Genomic DNA, 24,942 nt, shown 5'->3' with positions numbered 1-24,942 from the left:
TGCTCACATGGACTGTGATGCTGGACATATGTCGGTCTCCTGGGGGTTCAGTGAAGGTGCGATATCATACACGGCTACTGCAGAAGGCAACAACGTGCAGCAATGCAGTGCTAACGATACACTGTGTGATATCACCGACTTGCATTGTGGAGAGACCTACACCCTCTCAGTTTATGCGATTGACGATACCTGTGACAGTGCTGAAAGTCCTTCCATCACAAGGAGAACAGGTAAATGCAGAAGTGTTTCCTGAATCATTAATTTCTCCATCAGTCATATCATTACTGAATTCTGCACTGGCTAAAATATTCTTCACCTGAAAATACATTTGCTTAAAGATTTTAGTTATATAAACCACTCCATTAGTTCTCTGCAGAGACAGAAATGTAGAAACATAGATGAGGTACGAGGGTAAGCTAGCCAATAATATAAAGGTTTTTTAGGTATGTGAAGAGGAAAAAAAACATAGAAAATAGGTGCAGGAGTAGGCCATTCTGCCCTTCAATATGATCATGGCTGATCATCCAAAATCAGTACCCCATTCCTGCTTTTTCCCCATATCCCTTGATTCCCTTAACGCTAAGAGATAAATCAAACTCTCTCTTGAAAACATCCAGTGAATTGGCCTCCACTGCCTTCTGTGGCAGATAATTCCACAGATTCACAACTGTGTACCTATGTACAAATGGTCCTAGGAAGTCCAGGAAAAGACCAGTTTGCCAAACAAGCCTGCCCCGCACTTATGTACAACTGCTCCTCATCCATTCTTTTTCCTTTTTTCAGTTGCGTGCATCCCACAGAATCTCGATGTCCAGCTGGACTGTGACACGAACGATGCCTCAGTGTTGTGGAGCCGCACGAAAGGTGCAGTGTCTTACTCCGCCACAGCAGAAGGAAGCGATGGGCAAGTGACTGCCTGTGAGACGGTCAATACAGAATGTCAAATACCCAGCCTGCATTGTGGACAGGTGTATAATGTAACGCTGACAGTACTGGACGGTGGGTGTGACAACTCACAAAGCTCTCAGATTGTATTGAACACTGGTAGGTCTCTTGTGCTGAACAGACTTATTTAATATTAACACTTTGCATTTTTAAACATAATTTGAGCAAAGTTAAGGGACTGAGTTTGTTTTTTGCTCAAGACTCCAGCACCTCCACATTGTATCCCCGATGGTAACTTTATCCGTATGCACATTTGTTTGAACAATCTATTGTAGAATATCCAAAATTTGTTTTGGAGTAGGGAACATGGATATTAGTGAAGACAGATCCAAAGTACCGGTTCAACTCGTCTGCCATTTCCTTGTTCCCCATAATAAATTCCCCTGCTTCTGTCTTCAAGGGACCCACATTTCCCTTGACTATTTTTTTCCTCTTCACATACCTAAAAAACCTTTATATTATTGGCTAGCTTACCCTCGTACCTCATCTTTTCTCCCCGTATTGCCTTTTTAGTTGTCTTCTGTTGCTCTTTAAGAGTCCCAATCCTCTGGCTTCCCATTCTTCTTTGCTATGTTATACTTCTTCTCTTTTATTTTTATGCTGTCCTTGACTTCCCTCGTCAGCCACGGGTGCCTCTTACTCCCCTTAGAATCTTTCCTCCTCTTTGGGATAAATTGACCCTGCAACTTCTGCATTATTCCCAGGAATACCTGCCATTGCTGTTCCAACGTCTTCCCTGCTAGGGCCTCCTTCCAGTCAAATCTGGCCAGCTCCTGCCTCTTGCCTCTGTAATCCCCTTTGCTATACTGTAATACTGACACTTCCGATTTTCCCTTCTCCCTCTCAATTTGTAGAGTAAATCTTATCGTATTATGATCACTGCCTCCTAATAGCTCTTTTACCTTGAGTTCCCTTATCAGATCAGGTTCATTACACAACACTAAATCCAGAATTGCCTTCTCCCTGGTAGGCTCCAGTACAAGCTGTTTGAAGAATCCATCTCGGAGGCCCTCCACAAACTCCCTTTCCTGGGGTCCAGTACCAACCTGATTTTCCCAGTCTACCTGCATGTTGAAATCTCCCATAACCACCGTAGCATTACATTTGCGACATGCCAATTTTAGCTCTTGATTCAACTTGCACCCTATGTCGAGGCTACTGTTTGGGGGGCTGTAGATAACTCCCATTAGGGTCTTTTTACCCTTACAAATCCTCATTTCTATCCATTCTACATCTCCTGATTCTATGTCACCCCTTGCAAGGGAGTGAATATCATTCCTTACCAACAGAGCGACCCACCCCCTCCTCCCACCTGTCTGTCTTTTCTATACATTGTGTACCCCTGAATATTCAGTTCCCAGCCCTGGTCCTCTTGTAGCCATGTTTCTGTAATTCCCACAACATCATACTTGCCAATGTCGAACTGAGCTTCAAGCTCATCTACTTTATTTAACTGCGAGGAAGGTGCTATGAGGTTGCAGGGTGACTTGGACAGGTTGTGTGAGTGGGTGGATGCATGGCAGATGCAGTTTAATGTGGATAAGTGTGAGGTTATCCACTTTGGTGATAAGAATAGGAAGGCAGAGTATTATCTGAATGGTGTCAAGTTAGGAAAAGGGGACGTACAACGAGACCTGGGTGTCCTAGTGCATCAGTCACTGAAAGGAAGCATGCAGGTACAGCAGGCAGTGAAGAAAGCCAATGGAATGTTGGCCTTCATAACAAGAGGAGTTGAGTATAGGAGCAAAGAGGTCCTTCTGCAGTTGTACAGGGCCCTAGTGAGTCCGCACCTGGAGTATTGTGTGCAGTTTTGGTCTCCAAATTTGAGGAAGGATATTCTTGCTATTGAGGGCGTGCAGCATAGGTTTACTAGGTTAATTCCCGGAATGGCAGGACTGTCATATGTTGAAAGACTGGAGCGACTAGGCTTGTATACACTGGAATATAGAAGGATGAGAGGGGATCTTATCGAAACATATAAGATTATTAAGGGGTTGGACACGTTAGAGGCCTCCTCCTGCACCTATTGTTTATTGTCTATTGCCACTGTGCCACACGATATGTTCTGAGTTTGAGTATGTATAAACATTGTAAGCTATGTTCCTGAGATGGAAATTATAGACAATAGACAATAGACAATAGAAAATAGGTGCAGGAGAAGGCCATTCGGCCCTTCGAGCCAGCACCGCCATTCAATGTGATCATGGCTGATCATTCTCAATCAGTACCCCGTTCCTGCCTTCTCCCCATACCCCCTGACTCCGCTATCCTTAAGAGCTCTATCCAGCTCTCTCTTGAATGTATTCAGAGAATTGGCCTCCACTACCCTCTGAGGCAGAGAATTCCACAGATTCACAACTCTCTGACTAAAAAAGTTTTCCCTCGTCTCTATTCTAAATGGCCTACCCCTTATTCTTAAATTGTGGCCCCTGGCAAGGCAAGGCAAGGCAAGGCAAATTCATTGAAAAGGAAGAATGATAGGAAGTTTGTGTGAGAGTGTGTGGAATTGCAATCTGCTCTGGGACAGTGTCTCTCTCGTAAGGTAGGGATATTGCTTGGAAATGGGCTCTGCTTAAAAATAATTGTTTGATCGCAAAGTATTTTCATTGAAGCAGGCATGTTCAGTGTTCATTGCGTGAGTAACTCTTTCAGGTTTGGAAATGAAAATGGAAAGTTGAACCAAAAATAAATTTCAGTTTCAGGCCTCAAGGCCCTTCTAGCTCTGGGATAAGGCAAGGCAAGGCAAGGCAAGGGCAAGGGCAAGGGCAAGGCAAGGGCAAGGCAAGGGCAAGGCAGGGCAGGGCAAGGGCAAGGGCAAGGGCAGGGCAAGGCAAGGCAAGGCAAGGGCAGGGCAGGGCAGGGCAAGGGCAAGGCAAGGGCAAGGCAAGGGCAAGGCAGGGCAGGGCAAGGCAGGGCAAGGGGAAGGCAAGGGCAAGGCAAGGGCAAGGCAAGGGCAAGGCAAGGGCAAGGCAAGGGCAAGACAGGGCAAGGCAAGGGCAAGGCAAGGCAAGGGCAAGGGCAAGGCAAGGCAAGGCAAGGGCAAGGCAAGGGCAAGGCAAGGCAAGGCAAGGCAAGGGCAAGGCAGGGCAAGGCAAGGGCAAGGCAAGGCAAGGGCAAGGGCAAGGCAAGGCAAGGCAAGGCAAGGGCAAGGCAAGGGCAAGGCAAGGCAAGGCAAGGCAAGGCAAGGCAAGGGCAAGGCAGGGCAAGGCAAGGGCAAGGCAAGGGCAAGACAAGGCAAGGGCAAGGCAGGGCAAGGCAAGGGCAAGGCAAGGCAAGGCAGGGCAAGGCAAGGCAAGGCAAGGCAAGGCAAGGCAAGGGCAAGGCAAGGGCAAGGGCAAGGCAAGGGCAAGGCAAGGGAAGGCAAGGCAAGGCAAGGCAAGTTTATTTATATGGCACATTTCAGCAACAAGGCAATTCAAAGTGCTTTACATAAAACATTAAAGAGCAGTTAAAAGCAATTAAAAACAGTCATTAAAGAGAATAGAAAATAAAAACAAGCTAAAATAGAATAAGAGAGGTATAAAATACCAGAATAAAAGTTATAGCGCAGTGTAAGAAATGAATAATTATTTGATTTAATAAAAGGCAGCGTCAAATAGAATAGTTTTCAGCCTCGTTTTAAAAGAACTGAGAGTTGCAGTTATTGAGTATGGACCTGCAGTTTTCTGGGAGTTTATTCCATATATGTGGTGCATAAAAACTAAATGCTGCTTCTCCATGTTTAGTTCTGACTCTGGGGACAGAAAGCATACCTGTCCCAGACGACCTGAGAGGTCTGGATGGTTGATATTGCAGCAGAAAATCAGTAATGTGTTTTGGCCCTAAACCTTTCAGTGCTTTGTAAACCAAGCAGCTTTCTACCGAGGCTCATCTCCGATATAGCCCTCAGTAATTCACTTGAGTAACTGTAACAGCAGAGATTTCCAACCTTTTGAAGATGGGGTTCGTCTGGGAAAAAAATGGGCCTTACAATGCATAGAAATTTGATATTCATGCTCATTTAGAGATTACAAAAGTTGCTGAGAGTTATTTAAAAAAAGTAATAATCTTTGCAAAATTAGCAAGTTGGACAGTTCACAAGTAGTCCCAGTTAAAGTCATTTTTCCTAACACCAGAATGAGTAAAATTCTAAGATGTAAGCTGAAACTGGAACTATTCAAACGGAAGGTATCAATGTGGAAATGCTCTGTTTTAAAAAATCCACAGTCAAATATGTGATGGTGCTTGATTTCTTGAAAGAAGCTATGAAAATGAATTCAAGATGAAGTATATTCCTTGCACGGTAACAGTTTGGTGTTTCTGTACTTTGTAGCACCTTGTGCACCCGAGGACATCTCCACCAGTCTGAACTGTGACACCAAGAGTACATCAGTGGTCTGGGAGGAGAGTGATGGGGCGATGTGGTACATTACAACAGCGGAAGGACAAGATGGACACATTTCACTGTGTAACACCACGGGGACCAGCTGTGATTTCATGGACCTGCACTGCAGTCAAACGTACTCAATAACCGTAACAGCGATGGACGCTTACTGTCAGAGTGTAAACACTTCAGTCTTTGAAGCTGAAACAGGTATAAAACCTTTTTGAAAAACTGATGGGAGGAAATGGTTTTCCTGCTCCAGTGGAAATAGTATCTTCTGTCATTTGAAACAGGCCCTTCGGCCCACCAAGTCCATGCCAACCAGCAATCCCCGCACATTAACACACTAGGGACGATTTACACTTAGATCAAGCCAATTAGCCTACAAACCTTAATGTCTTTGGAGTGTGGGTGGAAACCGAACATCTCAGAGAAGACCCACGCAGTCACGGGGAGAACGTACGAACTCCATACAGACGGCACTCATAGTCGGGATTGAACCCGGGTCTCGGCAGCTGCAAGAGCTGTAAGGCAACAACTCTACCTCTGCGCCACCTCTATTGAGAAAGTTAAAATCCCCCACTATGACTACTTCATTAGTCTTGCAGCTGCCTGCCATCTCTTGGAATATTTGCTCCTCCACTTCCCACTCTGACTGTTTGGGGGCCTGTAGTACACTCTCAACAAGGTGATCAACCCCTTTTTGTTTCTTAGCTGCACCCATACAGGAACAAGATGGTGCAGGTTCCAGGTGAGAGAGAGCAAATATTTAATAGGAACCTGAGAGGTAACTTTGTCACACAGAGGGACGTGGTGGAACCTACAGCCAGAGATGATATTTGGGGCAGGTATAATAACAAAACTTAAAACATTTGGAGAAGAAAAAGGAAGCAAATGTAAGGTTTAGAAAGGTAGAATCAGACTGGGCCTTTAAATTAGAAGGGCAACTAGAAGGGGCAAAAGAGGCCATGATCTTGGGGTACAAATCCATAGCTCCTTGAACATGGTCTCACAAGTAGATAGAGTGCAAAAGAAGGTATGTGATATGCTTGCCTTCATAGGTCGAGGTATTGAGAATAAGAGTCAGGATGTCATGATGCAGCATGAGAAGATTTTGGTGAGGCCACATTTGGAATATTGCATGCTGTTCTGGTCACCCCATTGCAGGAAGGATGTGGTGGCTTTGGAAAGGGAGCAGAGGAGGTTTACCAGAATGTGACCTGGATGACCGGGTATTAGCTAGAGGGAGAAGTTGGACAGACTTAGATCATTTTCTCTGGAAGGCCGAAGGTGCGGAGAGACCTCAATGAACTATAAAGAATTATTAGAGGCATAGAGTAGACACCAGAAGCACAATCTTATTCCCCCGGGTAGAGAAAATCAAATGCTAGAGCAAATAGTTTAGTTTAGTTTTTAACTTGGAGAAACAGTGCGGAAACAGGCCCTTCGGCACACCGAGACGAGGATTTACTCGTGTTTGGAAGGCATTGTGATAATTTGGGACAATCAGTCCATAATAATAAGGGATAGACAGTCAGACGAAATGTTTCCAATGTGGCACCTCCTCCAATCTTATCTACTGCATCCAGTGTTCCCGATATGGCCTCCTGTACATCGGTGAGACCAAGTGTAGACTCGGCGACCATCTTGCATAACACTGGCGCTCGGTCCACCAGGGCCTACTGGATCTACCACTTGCTAACCATTTGAACGCCTCTTACCATTCCCATACTGACTTTTCTGTCCTGGGTCTCCTCCATTACCAGTGTGGCCTCATGCAAACTGGAGGAACATCACCTCATATTCCACTTGGATAGTTTACAACCCAACAATACGAACATTAAATTATCCAAATTTAGGTAACTGCAAGCCCCCTTCCCCCTTCTTCCCCCAGCCCTTTTCCTTACGTCTCACAGCGTTTTTTTCATTTCTGGCCTTTGTCCGCCATCTGCCTTTCACCCCCCCCCCCCCCCCCCCCCTCACCTCTGTTCACATATGAATTGTTAGGCTTTGTCCTGTCCCTCCACTTTTAGCCTTGGACCTTACTCTTAAACCTCCACAAACAGTCTGAAGAAGGGTGCCGACTCGTAACGTCACTCCTGTATGTTTTCCAGAGATGCTGCCTGAGCTGCTGAGTTACTCCACCATTTTGTGTCTTTTTTAGCTTAGATGGGGAACTTGGTTAGAATTGACCAGTTGGGTTCTTGGCCATTTTTCCGTCTGTATGATGGTGTGATGACTTGTTTATTTTTCTTCCTCTCCAAGTACTTTACAATAGACAATAGGTGCAGGAGGAGGCCATTTGGCCCTTCGAGCCAGCACCACCATTCAATGTGATCATGGCTGATCATTCTCAATCAGTACCCCGTTCCTGCCTTCTCCCCATACCCACTGACTCCGCTATCCTTAAGAGCTCTATCTAGCTATCTCTTGAATGCTTTGTCCCCTCAGAACGTACAAGTTGATTGTGCCACTGTCTGTTGCCTTTGTAACATGGGAGACGAGTAAAAGTGTAGTTTCTGTTCCATATATCAAAGAGTACAAGTACGAGTCTGAGGAAGGGTCTCGATCCGAAACGTCACCCATTCCTTCTTTCCAGAGATGCTGCCTGTTCCGTTGAATTACTCCAGCATTTTGTGTCTATCTTCAGTGTAAACCACACACAATACCATTGAAATGCCTTCCTTCTATCATTAATTAATGATTCGTTTATCTTTCCTCCTCTCCAAGCCCCTTGTCCCCCTCAGAACGTACAAGCTGATTGTGCTGCCCTCACTGCGTTTGTAACGTGGGAGCTGAGTAATCTCACAGTGTGGTACACTGCAACAGCGGAGGGCAGCGATGGACACACGGCCATTTGTACCACATCCGACACAAACTGTCTCATCCCAGATCTCCACTGCAGCCAAACGTACAGCATCTCCGTGTTCGCATTTGGTGAAACCTGCAGCAGTCTCCAAAGCTTACGTTATGAAATTCATACAGGTAATAAAGAAGGAAAGATACCCCTTCATATAACACCTTTAATCTTTGAAGGGTATCCTGAGACATTTCACAATGCAGAGATTGTTTCTGATTTGGTTACCCTAGAGCAACCTAAACTGTTAAACACTATGAGGTCTCATAAAATGATAATCTGTGTGGAGAGAGCGCTGTAAGGTAGCAACCCTCAAGAGGGGCAACTACCAACACTTCTTTAGAAATGCTACTTACCAGCACATCACGCATCCAAGACATGGTGAACAGCATGGCTTTCATCTGCCTCCCACTCCTTCAACCTGGGTGTTGCAAATGCTAAATCACCAAATTACAGGGTGGAGAAGAGATAAAACTGAATTCTGTGATGTTGTTCAGGCCAATGAAGCAATGTCATGTTAGTGTAGAGAGAGGCCCTTGTTTTGCAGATTACCACCGCTTTTGCCAGTGATCTGATGGCTCAAAATCTATCCAATATTTGGATATGTTTACTTCAAGCAGTATCTAATACTCAAGGAGTATCTGATCTTCAAGGTGTATCTGATCTTCAAACATGCAGAGTAAGATCCACTTATCCAAGCAACTTGATTGACAATGGCAACTTTGTTGTCTTGGAACAGTGGATCATCAGCATGAAACATTGGTGGTCTGAGAGATCGTGGCAGGGTTTTAGTCCTATACTGGATTTCAGTTACTGTAGTGATCTCATTCCTGGTACTGCAACTTTCTTCAATCCCCGTATTTTTTAGCAATGGGGCGATCAGAATCTTCCGATTCCTGTCAGGCATCATTGATCAAGATTCAACACCCGGAGGAATCAGTGGGGACCTTGGATTTAAATTGAATGCTGAACATAGGGCGTCATTTCTTTGCATCTAATGTGGTTGGATTGAGTAGACGTATGTGGATATCATGGTAGCTGCTTTCCTGAAGCTATTTGACCTCTTGCAAGATGCTGGCAAGCAAAATCTGTGCCTTTGGATTTTAATATTAATATTTCCTTTCCTGCAGCACCTTGTGCCCCAGATGAAATCATTGCCAACGTGGACTGTACCTCCAATAGAGTGGTGGTATCGTGGGGTAGGAATGATGGAGCGATCTCATATGATGTAACGGCTGAAGGAAGTGATGGGCATACACACTCAGACAACACCACAGACACACACTATGAAATGCTGGATTTACACTGTGGACAATCCTACAACATAACCGTAACAACACTGAGTTACAGCCGGCACGGCATTTCAAGTACTTCTGTACAGATACAAACTGGTAAATAACATCCATCAAGGAATAATTTTGATATTTCGACAATTAATACAGGCAGCAAGAGAATTGATATGAATTTGTGTTTTCTGAATAGCACCCTGCATTCCTGAGAATCTCACAGCTGAGCTGGATTGTGAATTGAATATAATATCTTTCTGGTGGGATGAAGCTGATGGAGCAAAGTTATACACGGTGACTGTTCGAGACAGTCAAAGAGAAACCACTTCATTCAACACAAGTGATACAAGGGCTCAAACACAAGAGTTGCAGTGTGGTGAATATTATACAATCTCTGTTCTAGCGACAGATGAGATCTGCAGGAGACCCCAGACAGCAGTGGTGAATGTACATGCAGGTAAAACTTTTGAAAGTGTCATCAACTGAAGTGTGAGGTTTCATTGGCAATATTCAAAAAAGTTGTTTTTTGATATTATTAAACGTTCTTTTGCCACATAGTGTTCTGTGAATGCTGCAGATTAATTTTATAGTACCTTGTTGCCCTAGAAATATTTATCTAATTCTCTAGAAAAGCTTATCATAGAACTTTCTTCGACTTCCATTCATGGCCTTACCTCACTCACTCTCATGATGTAAAGATTCAACTGACTTCATACGTACTTCTGTGCCATTTATCAAATGCATCCATTCTCTGTTTGTCATGCTCCTCCCAGAAATTTACCTTATTTAGTTTAGTTTAGAGGCTTTTTAACCTATAAACCCAAATGTCTTTATTCAAGCAAAATCATTCAAATGGATCCCACTTGACTTTCACTGTCCTAAAGAGAACCATATTCTCCTCTCCAGCATCTCCATATAACTGAATTCCCTCACCATGGATATCATTTCAGTAACTTCTGCATCTACACCTGGACCTTGTAAACCTTCATTAATCTTGAAATGGATACAACACTCCAGTTATGGCAGACTCTGTAACTTATGTAGATTCACTACCTTCTTTGCTTTTGTACTCCGAATTGCTCTGTTATTGAATCATTCTTCAATATATGTAGGAAAGAAACTGCAGATGCTGGTTAAAATCGAAGGTAGACACAAAACGCTTGAGTAACTCAGCCGGTCAGGCAGCATCTCAGGAGAGAAGGAATGGGTGACGTTTCAGGTCGAGACCCTTCTTCACTCTCGACCCGAAACGTCACCCATTCCTTCTCTCCTGCGATGCTGTCTGACCCGCTCAGTTACTCCAGCATTTTGTGTCTACATTCTTCAATATATATTTTTTCTGATAATTATTGACTTTCCATAACTTCATTCATCTGTTACTCACTTATGTTTGGTCCGACTGCCTGACATCCAATTTAACTCTCAATTTTATTTTCAGTCGCTTGTGATCCTCATAATGTCAAAGTGCAACTGGATTGTAACCTCAATACAGCAATGGTATTGTGGGACCACAGTAAAGGAGCACTGAGGTACACTGCCATTGCGGAAGGAGCTGATGGGAACAACGTCTCATGCAGCACATCAGAAACATCCTGTAGAACACCCGCGTTACTCTGTGGCCAGTTATATTCTGTGTATGTTGTCGCTTCGGACAGGACTTGTAACCACTCTGTGAGTTCTTCAACTGAAATTCAGACAGGTAACTCGTTATTTTATGGCATGCTATCCACAAATATAAGCGTTTATCATTTATATGCACCATTATGTTACTTCAATATGTTGACAGAGCATGACAGTGGTTACATTGCTGAATTTGATATCTGGAGACCTATCCACTGATTTTGGAAACATAGGTTTGAATTTCACAGAAACAGCTTGGGAATTCAGTTTAGTTGAAGGTTACAGTGTAAATGGTCCACTGAGTCCATGCTGACCAACATCACCTGTGCCCTAGTTCTATCTTACACACTCGGGACATTTTACAAAAGCCAATTAACCAAGAAATATGCACGTGTTTGGAGTGTGGGAGGAAACCAGAGCACCTGGAGAAAGCCCACGTGGTCACAGGGAGAACATACAAACTTCATACCGACAGCACCCGCAGTCAGGATCGAACCTGGGTCTCTGGCGCTGTAAGGCAGCAACTCTACCGCTGCGCCACAGCACTGAGCTTAAATTCAAGTCATCGAATAAAAGAGAATAAATATATTGTGTTATTTTCATCCTTTTTTTGGCAAAATAAATCTGGTTACTAATGCGCTTTAAGGATAGGAACCTGCCAACCTTACTCTCTCAGGTCTGTGTGGTTCATTCTCATCTGCCCTCTGAAAATGCATAGTCCCTCATTTGGTAAGATTTTAGAGTCCATTATAAAGGATGAGGTTTCTGAGTACTTAGAAACACATGATAAAATAGGCTGAAGTCAGCATGGTTTTGTGAAAGGGAGATCATGCCTGGTGAACCTCTTGGAATTCTTTGAGGAAGTAACTAACAGGACAAAGAAGAGTCAGTTGATGTTGTTTACCTGGATTTTCAGGTAAGGTGCCACATGTGAGGCTGCTAAAGAAGATGAGAGCCCATGGTATCGGAGAGATATATACTCACATGGATAGCAAGTTGGCTGGATGGCAGAAGGCAAAGAGTGGCAATATCCATGTCCTCCAGAGATGCCCCTAACCTTCCCAGAGTTACTCCAGCATTAGTGCTTTAAGTGTAAGAAGGAACTGAAAGAAATTTGCATTAGGCGAGAAATAGTATTTGGTAGACTGATGGGACTGAAGGTCGATAAATCCCCAGGGCCTGATGGTCTGTATCCCAGGATACTCAGGGAGGTGGCTCTAGAAATAGTGGATGCATTGGTGATCATTGTCCAATGTTCAATAGATCCAGGATCAGTTCCTGTGGATTGGAGGATAGCTAATGTTATCCCACTTTTCAAGAAAGGAGTGAGAGAGAAAATGGGGAATTACAGACCAGTTAGCCTGACATCGGTGGTGGGGAAGATGCTGGAGTCAATTATTAAAGAGGTAATAACGGTGCATTTGGATAGCAGTAAAAGGATATGTCCAAGTCAGTATGGATTTATGAAAGGGAAATCATGCTTGACTAATCTTCTGGAATTTTTTGAGGATGTAACAAGTAAAATGGATGAAGGGGAGCCAGTGGATGTAGTGTATCTAGACTTTCAGAAAGCCTTTGATAAGGTCCCACATGGGAGATTGGTGAGCAAAATTAGAGCACATGGCATTGGGGGTAGACTGTTGACATGGATAGAGAATTGGTTGGCAGACAGGAAGCAAAGAGTAGGAGTAAACGGGTCCTTTTCAGAATGGCAGGCAGTGGCGAGTGGAGTGCCGCAAGGCTCGGTGTTGGGGCCGCAACTATTTACCATATATATTAATGATTTGGATGAAGGAGTTAGAAGTAACACTATCAAGTTTGCAGATGACACAAAGCTGGGTGGCAGTGTGAACTGCGAAAAGGATGTTAGGAGGTTGCAGGGTGACCTGGACAGGTTGGATGAGTGGGCAGATGCATGGCAGATGCAGTATAATATAGATAAATGTGAGGTTATCCACTTTGGCGGCAAAAACAAGGAGGCAGATTATTATCTCAACGGTGTCAGGTTAGGTAAGGGGGAAGTGCAGCGAGACCTGGGTGTCCTTGTACACCAGTCACTGAAAGTTGACGTGCAGGTACAGCAGGCAGTGAAGAAAGCTAATGGCATGTGGCCTTCATAACGAGAGAATTTCAGTATAGGAGTAAAGAGGTTCTTCTGCAGTTGTATAGGGCCCTGGTGAGACCACATCTGGAGTATTGTGTACAGTTTTGGTCTCCTAATTTGAGGAAGGACAACCTTGTAATTGAGGCAGTGCAGCGTAGGTTCACGAGATTGATCCCTGGGATGGCGGGACTGACATATGAGGAAAGATTGAAAAGACTAGGCTTGTATTCACTGGAGTTTAGAAGGATGAGAGGGGATCTTATAGGGACATATAAAATTATAAAAGGACTGGACAAGCTAGATGCAGGAAAAATGTTCCCAATGTTGGGGTAGTCCAGAACAGTCTTAGAATAAAGGGGAGGCCATTTAAAACTGAGGTGAGAAGAAACTTTTTCACCCAGAGAGTTGTGAATTTGTGGAATTCTCTGCCACAGAAGGCAGTGGAGGCCAAATCACTGGATGAATTTAAGAGAGAGTTAGATAGAGCTCTGGGGGCTAGTGGAATCAAGGGATGTGGGGAGAAGGCAGGCACAGGTTGTGGATGATCAGCCATGATCACAATGAATGGCAGTGCTGGCTTGAAGGACCGAATGGCCTCCTCCTGCACCTATTTTCGATGTTTCTATGTTTCTATGAACTGCAGATGCTGGTTTAAACCGAAGATAGACACAAAAAGCTGGAATAACAGCGGGATAGGCAGCATCTCTGGAGCGAAGGAATGGGTGACGTTGCAGATCGAGAAGGGTCTGAAGAAGGGTCTCGACCCAAATCATCACCCTTTCCTTCGCTGTAGAGATGCTGCCTGTCCCACTGAGTTACTCCAGCTTTTTGTATCTATCTTTGTGTTTTAAGTGTTGAACAATAAGCATCAATAACACATCAAGGCCACTTTCACCATTCATTTGCTGTGTGCCGTCAATCCTTACTGTAAATGTTGCCTGATAGTAATCCATATTGTATCTGGCCCATGTCTGCTGACTTCACCAGATGAATTCTGTCTTCCTGGAATCTGTAACCATTTTCATTACAAGGCTGACAGGATTGTGGCAGAGGCAATGTTTCCCTTGGTTGATGTATCGTGAATTTGCATCTTTATCTCGGAATAAGGAATTCACTACTGAGTTGAAAATAAATTCTTCACCCGACAGACTTGGGATCTTTAGAATACTCTGGGAAGTCTTGGAATCTCTGATGCCACAAATATTTTTTTACAGGCTATTGGAAAGAACTACGTATAAATTTATCTTTCAATTTGAAATTGCATGTTCAGATTTGTGAATTTAAGTACAAGACCGACAATCTTTATCCAATTTTTTTTTTAAATGTCTTCAGCTCCCTGCAGTCCCCAGAACGTAAGTGCTTATTTGGACTGTCCAGCACGCACAACATCAGTGTGGTGGGATCAGAGTGAAGGGGCAATGTTCTACACGGCCATGGCAGAAGGAATGGAAGGAGACTGGTACTCATGCAATACAACCGAAGCAAACTGTGAGATCCCAGGCCTCCCATGTGGCCAGTGGTACAATGTAACTGTGTTAGCAATGGATGAGAATTGCACCAGTTTACCAAGTTCAGCTGTAGAAATTCAAACAGGTAAGATTACTTTTTAATTAAACGAAAACCAGAAAATAACCAATCGTCAGGAATGATTTAAAATATTATAAAACTGCATATTAATAATCATGATAACTACTACTGATGATGTGTTATAATTGTGTAAATATACATAGCTAAAACATAACTTCATAAAATTAATGTTTGCGATCCAAGATTCAATAGAAGGATTCAACAGCATTACTTTTGTGATGTTGAGGATGTGGGAGTTTTTCAGCTAAGAGCTAACAAATTATTGCTGTTATGTTCATGTTTTTTCCCTTGGGAGAAGGTAGTGAAAGTACTCACAATCTAATTAAGATTAGCATGGGTACGAGTTCCTTGTAACAAACAAGTAGAAAGGACAGTACGTTGTTTTATGTGCTTCTCATCCCACAATTTCTACCTCAAACACAGAATGGATTATTGTACCTCACCTCATTGCTCAAGTTAGCTGGTGCATTCCTCCGCAGTTTGTTGCAAGATTTAAGATTGTGTAACTTTTAGCAATAGAACTGCAATGTTAAATCCACAATTGTTTACGGATTCTTTTTTGATGCTTTCTCAAATGCGCAGTGCCTTGCATCCCACAAAATATGGTGGCTCACATCAACTGTGAAAATAACACCATCTCAGTGTTTTGGGATCCCAGCAATGGCTCAGAGTCATACCATGTAACAGCGCAAGGAATCAATGGCCATTGGGCCTCCTGCAATACAACAGGCACTGAATGTGAGGTCTCTGATGTGCACTGTGGACTGAACTACTACGTAACTGTAGAGGCAATCCGCATGGAGTGCAACAGCTCGCAAAACTCTGCTGTGACCGTTAAAACAGGTAATTCATGTGAAGCATATAGAATCGTATCTATAAATTTCTACATTATTTGAAGTGTTGCGTTTGATGTATCCTCAGTCTATACTTATGAATATTCTCGTTGCAGTGCCGTGTGTCCCCCAGAGTGTTGACGCTCACATGGACTGTGATGCTGGACATATGTCGGTCTCCTGGGGGTTCAGTGAAGGTGCAATATCATACACGGCTACTGCAGAAGGCAGCAACGTGCAGAAATGCAGTGCCAACGATACACTGTGTGATATCACCGACCTGCACTGTGGAGAGACCTACACCCTCTCAGTTTATGCGATTGATAACACCTGTGACAGTGCTGAAAGTCCTTCCATCACAAGGAGAACAGGTAAATGCTGAGCAGCACAATCTCCTGGATGGCTAGTTTCTCTATCAGAATACTAACTTCAAATTCTGCACTGGCTAAAACGCTGTTCTCCTAAAAATACATTAGCTTGAAGATGAGGCACTCCGTATGTCCACGGCAATGAGAGGAATAATAACAGGAAAAGACTCCTTGACTGACCAAGTCCACCAAACACTGATGAAATAGTCTGAAGAAGGGTCTCGACCCGAAAGAAGGGCCTCGACCCGAAACGTCACCCATTCCTTCTCTCCTGAGATGCTGCCTGACCTGCTGAGTTACTCCAGCATTTTGTGAATAAATACTTCTGATGAAATAGTGCTCATCATCTCTTCTCTTTGTTTTTTCAGCCTCGTGCATCCCACAGAATGTCGATGTCCAGCTGGACTGTGACACAAACGATGCCTCAGTGTTGTGGAGCCGCACGAAAGGTGCAGTGTCTTACGTTGCCATGGCAGAAGGAAGTGATGGGCGCACTGTTTCCTGTGCGACGGATAATAGACGATGTCTGATACCTAACCTACAATGTGGCCGGGAGTATAATGTAACTCTGACAGCACGGGACGATGTGTGTGACAACTCACAAGGCGCTCAGATTGTATTCCACACTGGTAAGTCCCTTGTCTGGAATAGAGGGGCTTAATAATAAGACAACATATTCCCAACAGTAATTTGGGCAGAAGACTATGCTGGTGGAGCTGAATGGGTCTGTGGATGACAATATTTCGGGAGGTCGGTCCATTTCGTCCCAATTTTGAAGAAGGCTCTCAACCCAAAGTGTGTCGCCTGTCCATTTCTCATTACAAAATGATTCCTGACCTACTGAGTACCTCCAGCAGTTTGTTTTTTTTGCTCAAGATTCCAGCAGTATCTTGTACCCCCAATGGTAACTTTATCTACATGCATAGGAAGGAACTGCAGATGCTGGTTTACACCGGAGATAGACACAAAATGCTGGAGTAACGCAGCAGGGAAGGCAGCAACTCTGGAGAGAAGGAATGGGTGACGATTTGGGTCGAGGCCCTTCTTCAGATCTACATGCACATATATTTTAACATTCTGTTGTAGAATATCCAAACCTCCTGGCTGGGACATTTTATAGTAATTGGGAGAAGTCATGACTGAAGGCAAGTTGTAAGATATCACGTTTCAGAGAAGTAGCAATTTAAAGCAATTTCAAAAGTGATCTCCACAGCAGTTCCTCGTTGGCTGAAGCCACTGTCACCAAAGACGGTGAAGAAGAGGAAGCTGATGCTGCAAAGATGCACAGGCTGCTGTGAGTTTAGGATGGTGCGTAGAAATAAGCAAGAGGCCTGAAGACAGTGACGCTTTAGTTCAGTTTAGTTTAATTTAGTTTAGAGATACAGCGCGGAAACAGGCTCTTCGGCCCACCGAGTCCGCACCAACCAGCAATCCCCATACAAGTGGTTCTAGGTAACAAGTTCCTTTTTCTGTGTCATTTTGACTGAGTAGATGCAAATTCTGTAAGATGTAAGCCAAAGCTGTAAGCGCAGAAACAATAGGGAAGATTTCAAAATAGATATTTATAGTTTTAAAAACCCCTGGTCTGGTCAAATATGTGAAGGGATTTTATTTGGTGAACAAACCCTTAAGTTTATACTGTATGTTAAAACCTTTATTATAAAGTAACATTTATAATGTTATAAAGTAACATTGAGTATTAAATACATTCTGTACTTTGTAGCACCTTGTGCACCCGAGGACATCTCCACCAGTCTGAACTGTGACACCAAGAGTACATCAGTGGCCTGGGAGGAGAGTGATGGGGCGATGTGGTACATTACAACAGCGGAAGGACAAGATGGACACATTTCGCTGTGTAACACAACGGGGACGAGCTGTGATTTCATGGACCTGCACTGCAGTCAAACGTACTCAATAACTGTAACAGCGATGGACGATTACTGTCAGAGTGTAAACACTTCGGTTTTTGAAACTGAAACAGGTAAAACATTAATTTTTGAAAATGCTGACAGGAGGAAATTACAACATCTGCAGGTTATTTGATTTTCAGTAATTGAATGAATGAATGAATAAGTTTATTGGCCAAATATGATCACATACAAGGAATGTGCCTTGGTGCTCCGCTCACAAGTAACAACATGAACATACAGCAAACAATTAAGTAAAAAGCATAAAACATTAAGACATTAAGAATACAACATTACGGTTTAAACATGTGAGTGAAATAAACCAGAGCAAAAAGAGACTACAGACTTTTGGTTATTGAGTAGAGCTACTACCCACTGAAAAAAAGCTGTTTTTATGTCTGGCTGTGGCTGCTTTGACAGTCCAGAGTCACCTTCCAGAGGGAAGTGCATCAAAGAGTTTGTGGCCAGGGCGAGAGGGGTCAGGAATGATCTTGCCCACTCGCTTCCTGGCCCTTGCAGTGTACAGTTTGTCAATGGGGGGAGGGTTGCAGCCAACAACCTTCTCAGCTGATCGAACGATTCGTTGCAGCCTCCGGATGTCATGTTCGGTGGCTGAGCCAAACCAGACCATGATGGAGAAGGTGAGGACAGACTCTACGATGGCAGTATAGAATTGGAACATCATTGCCTGTCATCAATTGCCAGTGGTCTTGGTGTCCTGGATGAATGGAAACCTCCTTAAATTTCGAGTTAGTTTAGTTTAGTTTACTTTACTTTAGATTACATTAGTTTACTTTAGAGACACAGAATGGAAATAGGCCCTTCGGTCACTGACCATCAATCAACCGTTCACACTAGTTCTACATCATTCAACTTTCGCATCCACTACATTCATACTACAGCCAATTTTTTGCACAGGCCTATTAACCCAGTATGTGGGAGGAAACCGGAGCACTCAGCGAAAACCCGTGCTGTCACAGGAAGAACATGCAAACTCAGCCCCCCCCCTCCCCTCTCCATCCCTCCTCCTCCTCCCTCCCCCGCGCCTCCCCCCTCCCCCTCCACCCTCCCTCCCTCCCCCTCCCCTTCCCCTTCCCCTCCCCTCCCTCCTTCCCCTCCAATTGTAATTTCTTTGTGTTAAAAACACTCATTGAGGACCTTGGCCCATCTCCTGTTGCTCCATACAAAATTGATCGCTTTGATTCCTGAGGGGCCCCATTCTCGATCTGGTTACACTTTTCCCCCTAAAGTACATAATATCTCTTGGGATTATCCTTCATATAATCTGCCAGAGCTATCTCCTGCCTCCATTTTGCCTTCCTGATTTTGCAGCCTTCAGTAGCGTTCTCCTCAGTTCCTGAAACTCCTCCAGGGTACGCTTATTCCCAGCTGCCTTTGTTTCGACGCCAGATTAATTAAAATGATCAAAAATCTGAAGGGTAGATATTTATTAATCCAAATGTAAAGAGAAATGCATCCAAGACACAGGTAAACAGTCATATCTAAACTGGTATAGTTTATAATTATAGACAAAATCCAACTGGATCACGGAGCTGAATCTTGCTCCTGCCCAATATCCTACATTCACCACTGAAATGCCGCAGTATTATCACTAATTCATATGTATAGGGAGGAACTGCAGGTGCTGGTTTAAACCAAAGGTAGACACAAAAAGCTGGAGTAACTCAGCGGGACAGGCAGCATCTATGGAGAGAAGGAATGGGTGACGTTTCGGGTCAAGACCCTTCTTTAGACCATTCACGATCTCTTGTTTATCTTTCTTTCTCTCCAAAGCCCCTTGTCCCCCTCAGAACGTACAAGCTGATTGTGCTGCCCTCACTGCGTTTGTAACGTGGGAGCTGAGTAATCTCACAGTGTGGTACACTGCAACAGCGGAGGGCAGCGATGGACACACGGCCACTTGTACCACATCCGACACAAACTGTCTCATCCCAGATCTCCACTGCAGCCAAACGTACAGCATCTCCGTGCTCGCATTTGGGGAAACCTGCAGCAGTCTCCAAGGCTCCAGTTACGAAATTCATACAGGTAATAAAGAAAGAGAACCTCTCTTCAGTTACATCACTCTTCTTTGAAGGATATCATGAGCATTGCACTGTGGAGTGTGGTTTGGACGTTAGAGCAAACTGTGCAGCCCAGTTCAATACTCTGAGGTCTCATAAGCAGCCATTGAATGGCCCTTTGAGGCAGAAGTTCAACCACTGTGCCTCTGTGCTGCCCCTGCACATATCTGCATTAAACTCCGTTAGCCATTCCTCTGCCCTCGCCCAGCTGATCAACAGCATATTGTAATTGTTGACAACCATCTTCACTACCTACAATACCAGCCTCTTTAGTGTCATCTTAACTTACTAATCATGCCTTGTACATTCTCATCCTAATCACTGATATAAACAGCAATGGGCCCAGCACTGATCCCTGAGGCACAGCGATCATCACAGGCCTGCAGTCCAAAAATGGCTTTCCACCACCACCCTCTGCTTCCGTCCATGAAGCCAATTCTATGTCCAGTTTGCTAGCTCCCCCTACGTCCCATGAGATCGAACCTTGCAGAGCAGCCTGTCTGTGCCATAGATTTTAATGTTCATATTTCCTTTCCTGCAGCACCTTGCGCCCCAGATGAAATCATTGCCAACGTGGACTGTACCTCCAATAGAGTGGTGGTATCATGGGGAAGAACTGATGGGGCGATCTCGTACGATGTAACAGCTGAAGGAAGTGATGGGCATACACACTCAGACAATACCACAGACACACGCTATGAAATGCTGGATTTACACTGTGGACAATCTTACAACATAACCGTAACAACACTGAGTTACAGCCGGCACGGCATTTCAAGTACTTCTGTACAGATACAAACTGGTAAATAACATCCCAGCAAGGAAATAATTTTGATGTTTAGTCATTGTGTTTATTTACAAGACGGCAAGCGAATTGATATTAATTTGTGTTTTCTGAATAGCACCCTGCATTCCTGAGAATCTCACAGCTGAGCTGGATTGTGAATTGGATACAATATCGTTCTGGTGGGATGAAGCTGATGGAGCAAAGTTATACACGGTGACTGTTCGAGACAGTCAAAGAGAAACCGCTTCATTCAACACAAGTGATACAAGGGCTCAAACACAAGAGTTGCAGTGTGGTGAATATTATACAATCTCTGTTCTAGCAACAGATGAGATCTGCAGGAGACCCCAGACAGCAGTGGTGAATGTACATGCAGGTAAAACTTTTAAAAGTGTCATCAACTGACGTGTGAGGTTTCAATGGCAATATTCAAACATCAACGTGTTATTTTGAAGTTATTAACAGTTCTCTTGCTAAATGTTGCTCTGTGATTGTGCAGCGTAGTTTTATAATATCTGGGCTCAATTCCCTCACACACCACCTGTAGCCTCCTCCAGATCTGAATCAGAATCATGTCCGTGGCCCACTCAATCCCCAACATGTCCCCCAGAATTATTTTGCCTCTTTTTCCCTAAAATTATTTATCCAATTCTCTGGTAAAGATCATTATTGAAACTCCTTCAACTTTCATTAAAGGACATGTATTCCAGACCTCACTTTCATTGTGTCATGATATATTTCACTGCATATCCACTTCTTTGCCATAATATTTAATTCTACATTCCATCTTCACCGTCCTAAAGAAGACAATGTACCCTCTCCATCATCTTGATTATAACTGTATCCCCTCACCCCAAATATCATTTTGATAACTCTCTTCTGCGCCTTCTCCTGGACCATGTGTGTAGGAAGGAACTGCAGGTGCTGGTTTAAACTGAAGATAGACACTAAATGCCGGAGTAACTCAGCGGGACAGGCAGCATCTCTGGAGAGAAGGAATGTGTGACGTTTCGAGTCGAGACCCTACTTCAGATTGAGCACCCACCATGTAGCACTGGCGAATTTTCTTCAGACCCTTCTCGACCCGAAACGTCACCCATTCCTTCTCTACAGAGATGCTGCCTGACCCGCTGAGTTACTGCAGCATTTTGTGTCTACTTTCGATTTAAACCAGCATCTGCAGTTCTTTCCTGCCTGGATATTGCTTACCCTCCAGTTAATCTGCAACCCACCCCTCTTTTACAGGTCACCTTTGCACCAGAAGAGATCCCGATGGTCCATAAATCTGAACCCTGCCCCCTGCACCAACTCCTCAGCCACACACTCATCTCCCTATCGCTCTGTTCCTACCCTCACTAGCACGAGGCACTGGAAGCACTCCAGAGATCACTGCCATGGAGGTCCTGCTTGTTAGACTTTTACCTAACTCCCTCTGCTCATATTGCTGTACCTAATTCCTTTCCCTACCTATCTCATTTGTGCCAACATGCTCACCTCCCCCTTGAGTCACCCATTCCTTCCCTCCAGAGATGTTGCCTGTCCCGCTGAGTTACTCCAGCATTTTTGGTGTCTCTCTTCTCCTGGACCATGTTAATTTTCTTTAACCTTAAAATGGATACAACACTCCAGTTGTGGTGGGACCTGTAATTTATAACGTTTCACTGCCGCCTTTGCCTTTCTCCTCTTGTGAATTCCTCAGTTTATAAAGATATTTCTAAATATTTTTCTGGGAATTATTGACATTTTCAAAACTTCATTTATCTGTTTCTTTACTTGCTTAAACAAGGTGGTCCAGCTGCCTGACATCCAACTCGACTCTCAATTTTATTTTCAGTCGCTTGTGATCCTCACAATGTCAAAGTGCAACTGGATTGTAACCTCAATACAGCAATGGTAATGTGGGACCACAGTAAAGGAGCACTGTGGTACACTGCCATTGCGGAAGGAGCTGATGGGAACAACGTCTCGTGCAGCACATCAGAAACATCCTGTAGAACACCCGCGTTACTCTGTGGCCAGTTATATTCTGTGTATGTTGTAGCTTCGGACAGAACTTGTAACCACTCTGTGAGTTCTTCAACTGAAATTCAGACAGGTAACTCATTATTTACTGACTGATGTGGCTTGCAATGCCAGATATTACTTCAATATGTTTACCTAATATGTGGGATGATGGAATGTGTAAGAAGGAACTGCAGATGCTGGTTTAAACCGAAGATAGACACACAATGCTGGAGTAACTCAGCAGGACAGGCAGCATATCTGGAGAGAAGGAATGGGTGTCATTTCAGGTCGAGATCCTTTTTCAGACTGAAAGTCACAGGAAAGGGAAACGAGAGATATAGACAATGATGTAGAGAGATATAGAACAAATGAATGAAAGACATGCAAAAAAGTAACAATGATAAAGGAAACAGGCCATTGTTTGCTGTTCGCGAGGTGAGAATGAAAAGCTGGTGTGACTTGGGTTGGGGGAGGGATGGAGAAAGAGGGAATGCAGGTGTTACTCGTGGTCAAATTATTGGATTTGATTTGCAGACATGGGTATGAATTCTGCCAGAGATGCTTGGGAATTTAAATCCAATTTTGTACCTGGCACATGTCCTCCGATGTGCCCAACAGATTTCTGTCTTTCTGCAATCCATTACCTTTTCATTCGAAGGCTGACACGGTAGATGCAAGGGCGCTGTTTTTCGTGGCTGGGGTGTGAACCAGAGTCTTTATTCTCAGATTAAGGGGTCAACCATACACTATGGACATTCAAAGAAATTTCTTCACCTGGTAGATCTAGAATCTTTAGAAATCTCCACCTCCGAGACGGTGGGAACGGGGGATGAGTCGGCAGGTCATAGGATCATAAGGTCTTAGGAGTAGAATCAGGCCATTTGGCCCATCAAGTCTACTCAGCCTTTCAATCATGGCTGATCTATCTCTCCCTCCTAACCCCATTCTCCTCCCTTCTCCCCATAACCTCTGACACCTGTACTAATCAAGAATCTGTCTATCTCTGCCTTAAAAATATCCACTGACTTGGCCTCCACCGTCTTCTGTGGCAAAGAATTCCACAGATTCACCGCCCTCTGACTACAGGTCCATCTGCTATATCCGACGTATTATAAAGGGGTCGCTAAAATGTGAGTTTATAGTATTGTCTTTGCGAAACATTAAGGCGAGAAGATTGAGAGAAGTTGATTCTTTCATGATAGAGGGACATGACCAGAAAGAACGCTCACCACTCGTAGTGCCGCCTGTGGCCGCTCAGGGAATTACAAGTCAAGTCAAGTCAAGTTTATTTGTCACATACATATATACAAGATGTGCAGTGAAATGAAAGTGGCAATGCCTGCGGATTGTGCTAAACTACAAAACAGAATAGAGAAGAAAAAAAATGTAACAAAAAATAAATTAATACAGTAAATTAAATTAGTCCCTGGTGATATGAGAATTAACAGTCCTGATGGCCTGTGGGAAGAAACTCCGTCTCATCCTCTCTGTTTTCACAGCGTGACAGCGGAGGCGTTTGCCTGACCATAGCAGCTGGAACAGTCCATTGCTGGGGTGGTAGGGGTCCCCCATAATGTTGCTGGCTCTGGATCTACACCTCCTGATGTATAGGCCCTGCAGGGGGACGAGTGTAGTTCCCATAGTGCGTTCAGCCGAACGCACTACTCTCCGCAGAGCCTTCCTGTCCTGGGCAAAGCTGTTCCCAAACCAGATTGTGATGTTCCCGGACAAGATGCTTTCTACAGCCCCAGAGTAGAAGCACTGAAGGATCCTCAGAGAGACTCCTAATTTCCTCAACTGTCTGAGGTGGTAAAGGCGCTGCCTTGCCTTACTCACCTGTATGGCAATGTGTGTTGTCCATGTCAGATCCTCTGTGATGTGGACTCCCAGGTATTTATAGTTGCTCACCCTATCCACAGTAATCAACTGAGCTCTCGTGAGTTTGTCCAGATTAGAGGGGAGGGCGGATCATCAGTTGCTGGATATTCGGTGTTCAACCTGTAATAGAAAGGACTACTAATACTATTTTTCCAATCCGTGATTGCACTTTAAGATTTGTGAATTTAGGTACAAGACTGAAAATCTTTATCCAGCTAACTTATTTTATTTCTTCAGCTCCCTGCAGTCCCCAGAACGTAAGTGCTTATTTGGACTGTCCAGCACGCACAACATCAGTGTGGTGGGAGCAGAGTGA

General features: G+C 44.1%; 2 protein-coding genes across 2 annotated transcripts; both read left to right on the top strand.

The window, feature by feature from the left end:
• The first annotated feature begins 7 nt into the window (after positions 1–7).
• LOC144597993 (fibronectin type III domain-containing protein 7-like) lies at positions 8–15,736 on the top strand. The gene is made up of 10 exons (XM_078407859.1): positions 8–230; positions 784–1,044; positions 5,258–5,518; positions 8,039–8,293; positions 9,296–9,556; positions 9,648–9,908; positions 10,890–11,150; positions 14,553–14,768; positions 15,345–15,605; positions 15,729–15,736. The coding sequence occupies exons 1-10, from the start codon at positions 8–10 to the stop codon at positions 15,734–15,736; spliced, it is 2,268 nt and encodes a 755-aa protein (XP_078263985.1).
• A 7-nt stretch (positions 15,737–15,743) lies between these two features.
• LOC144597992 (fibronectin type III domain-containing protein 7-like) lies at positions 15,744–24,942 on the top strand. The gene is made up of 8 exons (XM_078407857.1): positions 15,744–15,966; positions 16,332–16,592; positions 17,687–17,947; positions 19,668–19,922; positions 20,499–20,759; positions 20,860–21,120; positions 22,579–22,811; positions 24,802–24,942. Exons 1-8 carry the CDS (start codon positions 15,744–15,746, stop codon positions 24,940–24,942), a joined length of 1,896 nt encoding a protein of 631 aa, XP_078263983.1.

This window comes from Rhinoraja longicauda, chromosome 11 (genome assembly GCF_053455715.1).
Source record: "Rhinoraja longicauda isolate Sanriku21f chromosome 11, sRhiLon1.1, whole genome shotgun sequence".
Lineage (NCBI taxonomy): Eukaryota > Metazoa > Chordata > Chondrichthyes > Rajiformes > Arhynchobatidae > Rhinoraja > Rhinoraja longicauda.
The sequence above is the reverse complement of the archived record's forward strand: the minus strand, read 5'-3'. Positions and strand labels throughout refer to the sequence as shown.

Excerpts from the sequence above, each read along its gene's own strand:
- LOC144597993 (XM_078407859.1), top strand. The coding sequence starts at position 8 with ATGGACTGTGATGCTGGACATATGTCGGTCTCCTGGGGGTTCAGTGAA. Across the intron at positions 231-783 it reads TTCCATCACAAGGAGAACAG|TTGCGTGCATCCCACAGAAT; the intron begins GTAAATGCAGAA and ends TCCTTTTTTCAG. Across the intron at positions 9,557-9,647 it reads TTCTGTACAGATACAAACTG|CACCCTGCATTCCTGAGAAT; the intron begins GTAAATAACATC and ends TTTTCTGAATAG.
- LOC144597992 (XM_078407857.1), top strand. The coding sequence starts at position 15,744 with ATGGACTGTGATGCTGGACATATGTCGGTCTCCTGGGGGTTCAGTGAA. Across the intron at positions 20,760-20,859 it reads TTCTGTACAGATACAAACTG|CACCCTGCATTCCTGAGAAT; the intron begins GTAAATAACATC and ends TTTTCTGAATAG. Across the intron at positions 22,812-24,801 it reads ACAGAACTTGTAACCACTCT|ATTTGTGAATTTAGGTACAA; the intron begins GTGAGTTCTTCA and ends TTGCACTTTAAG.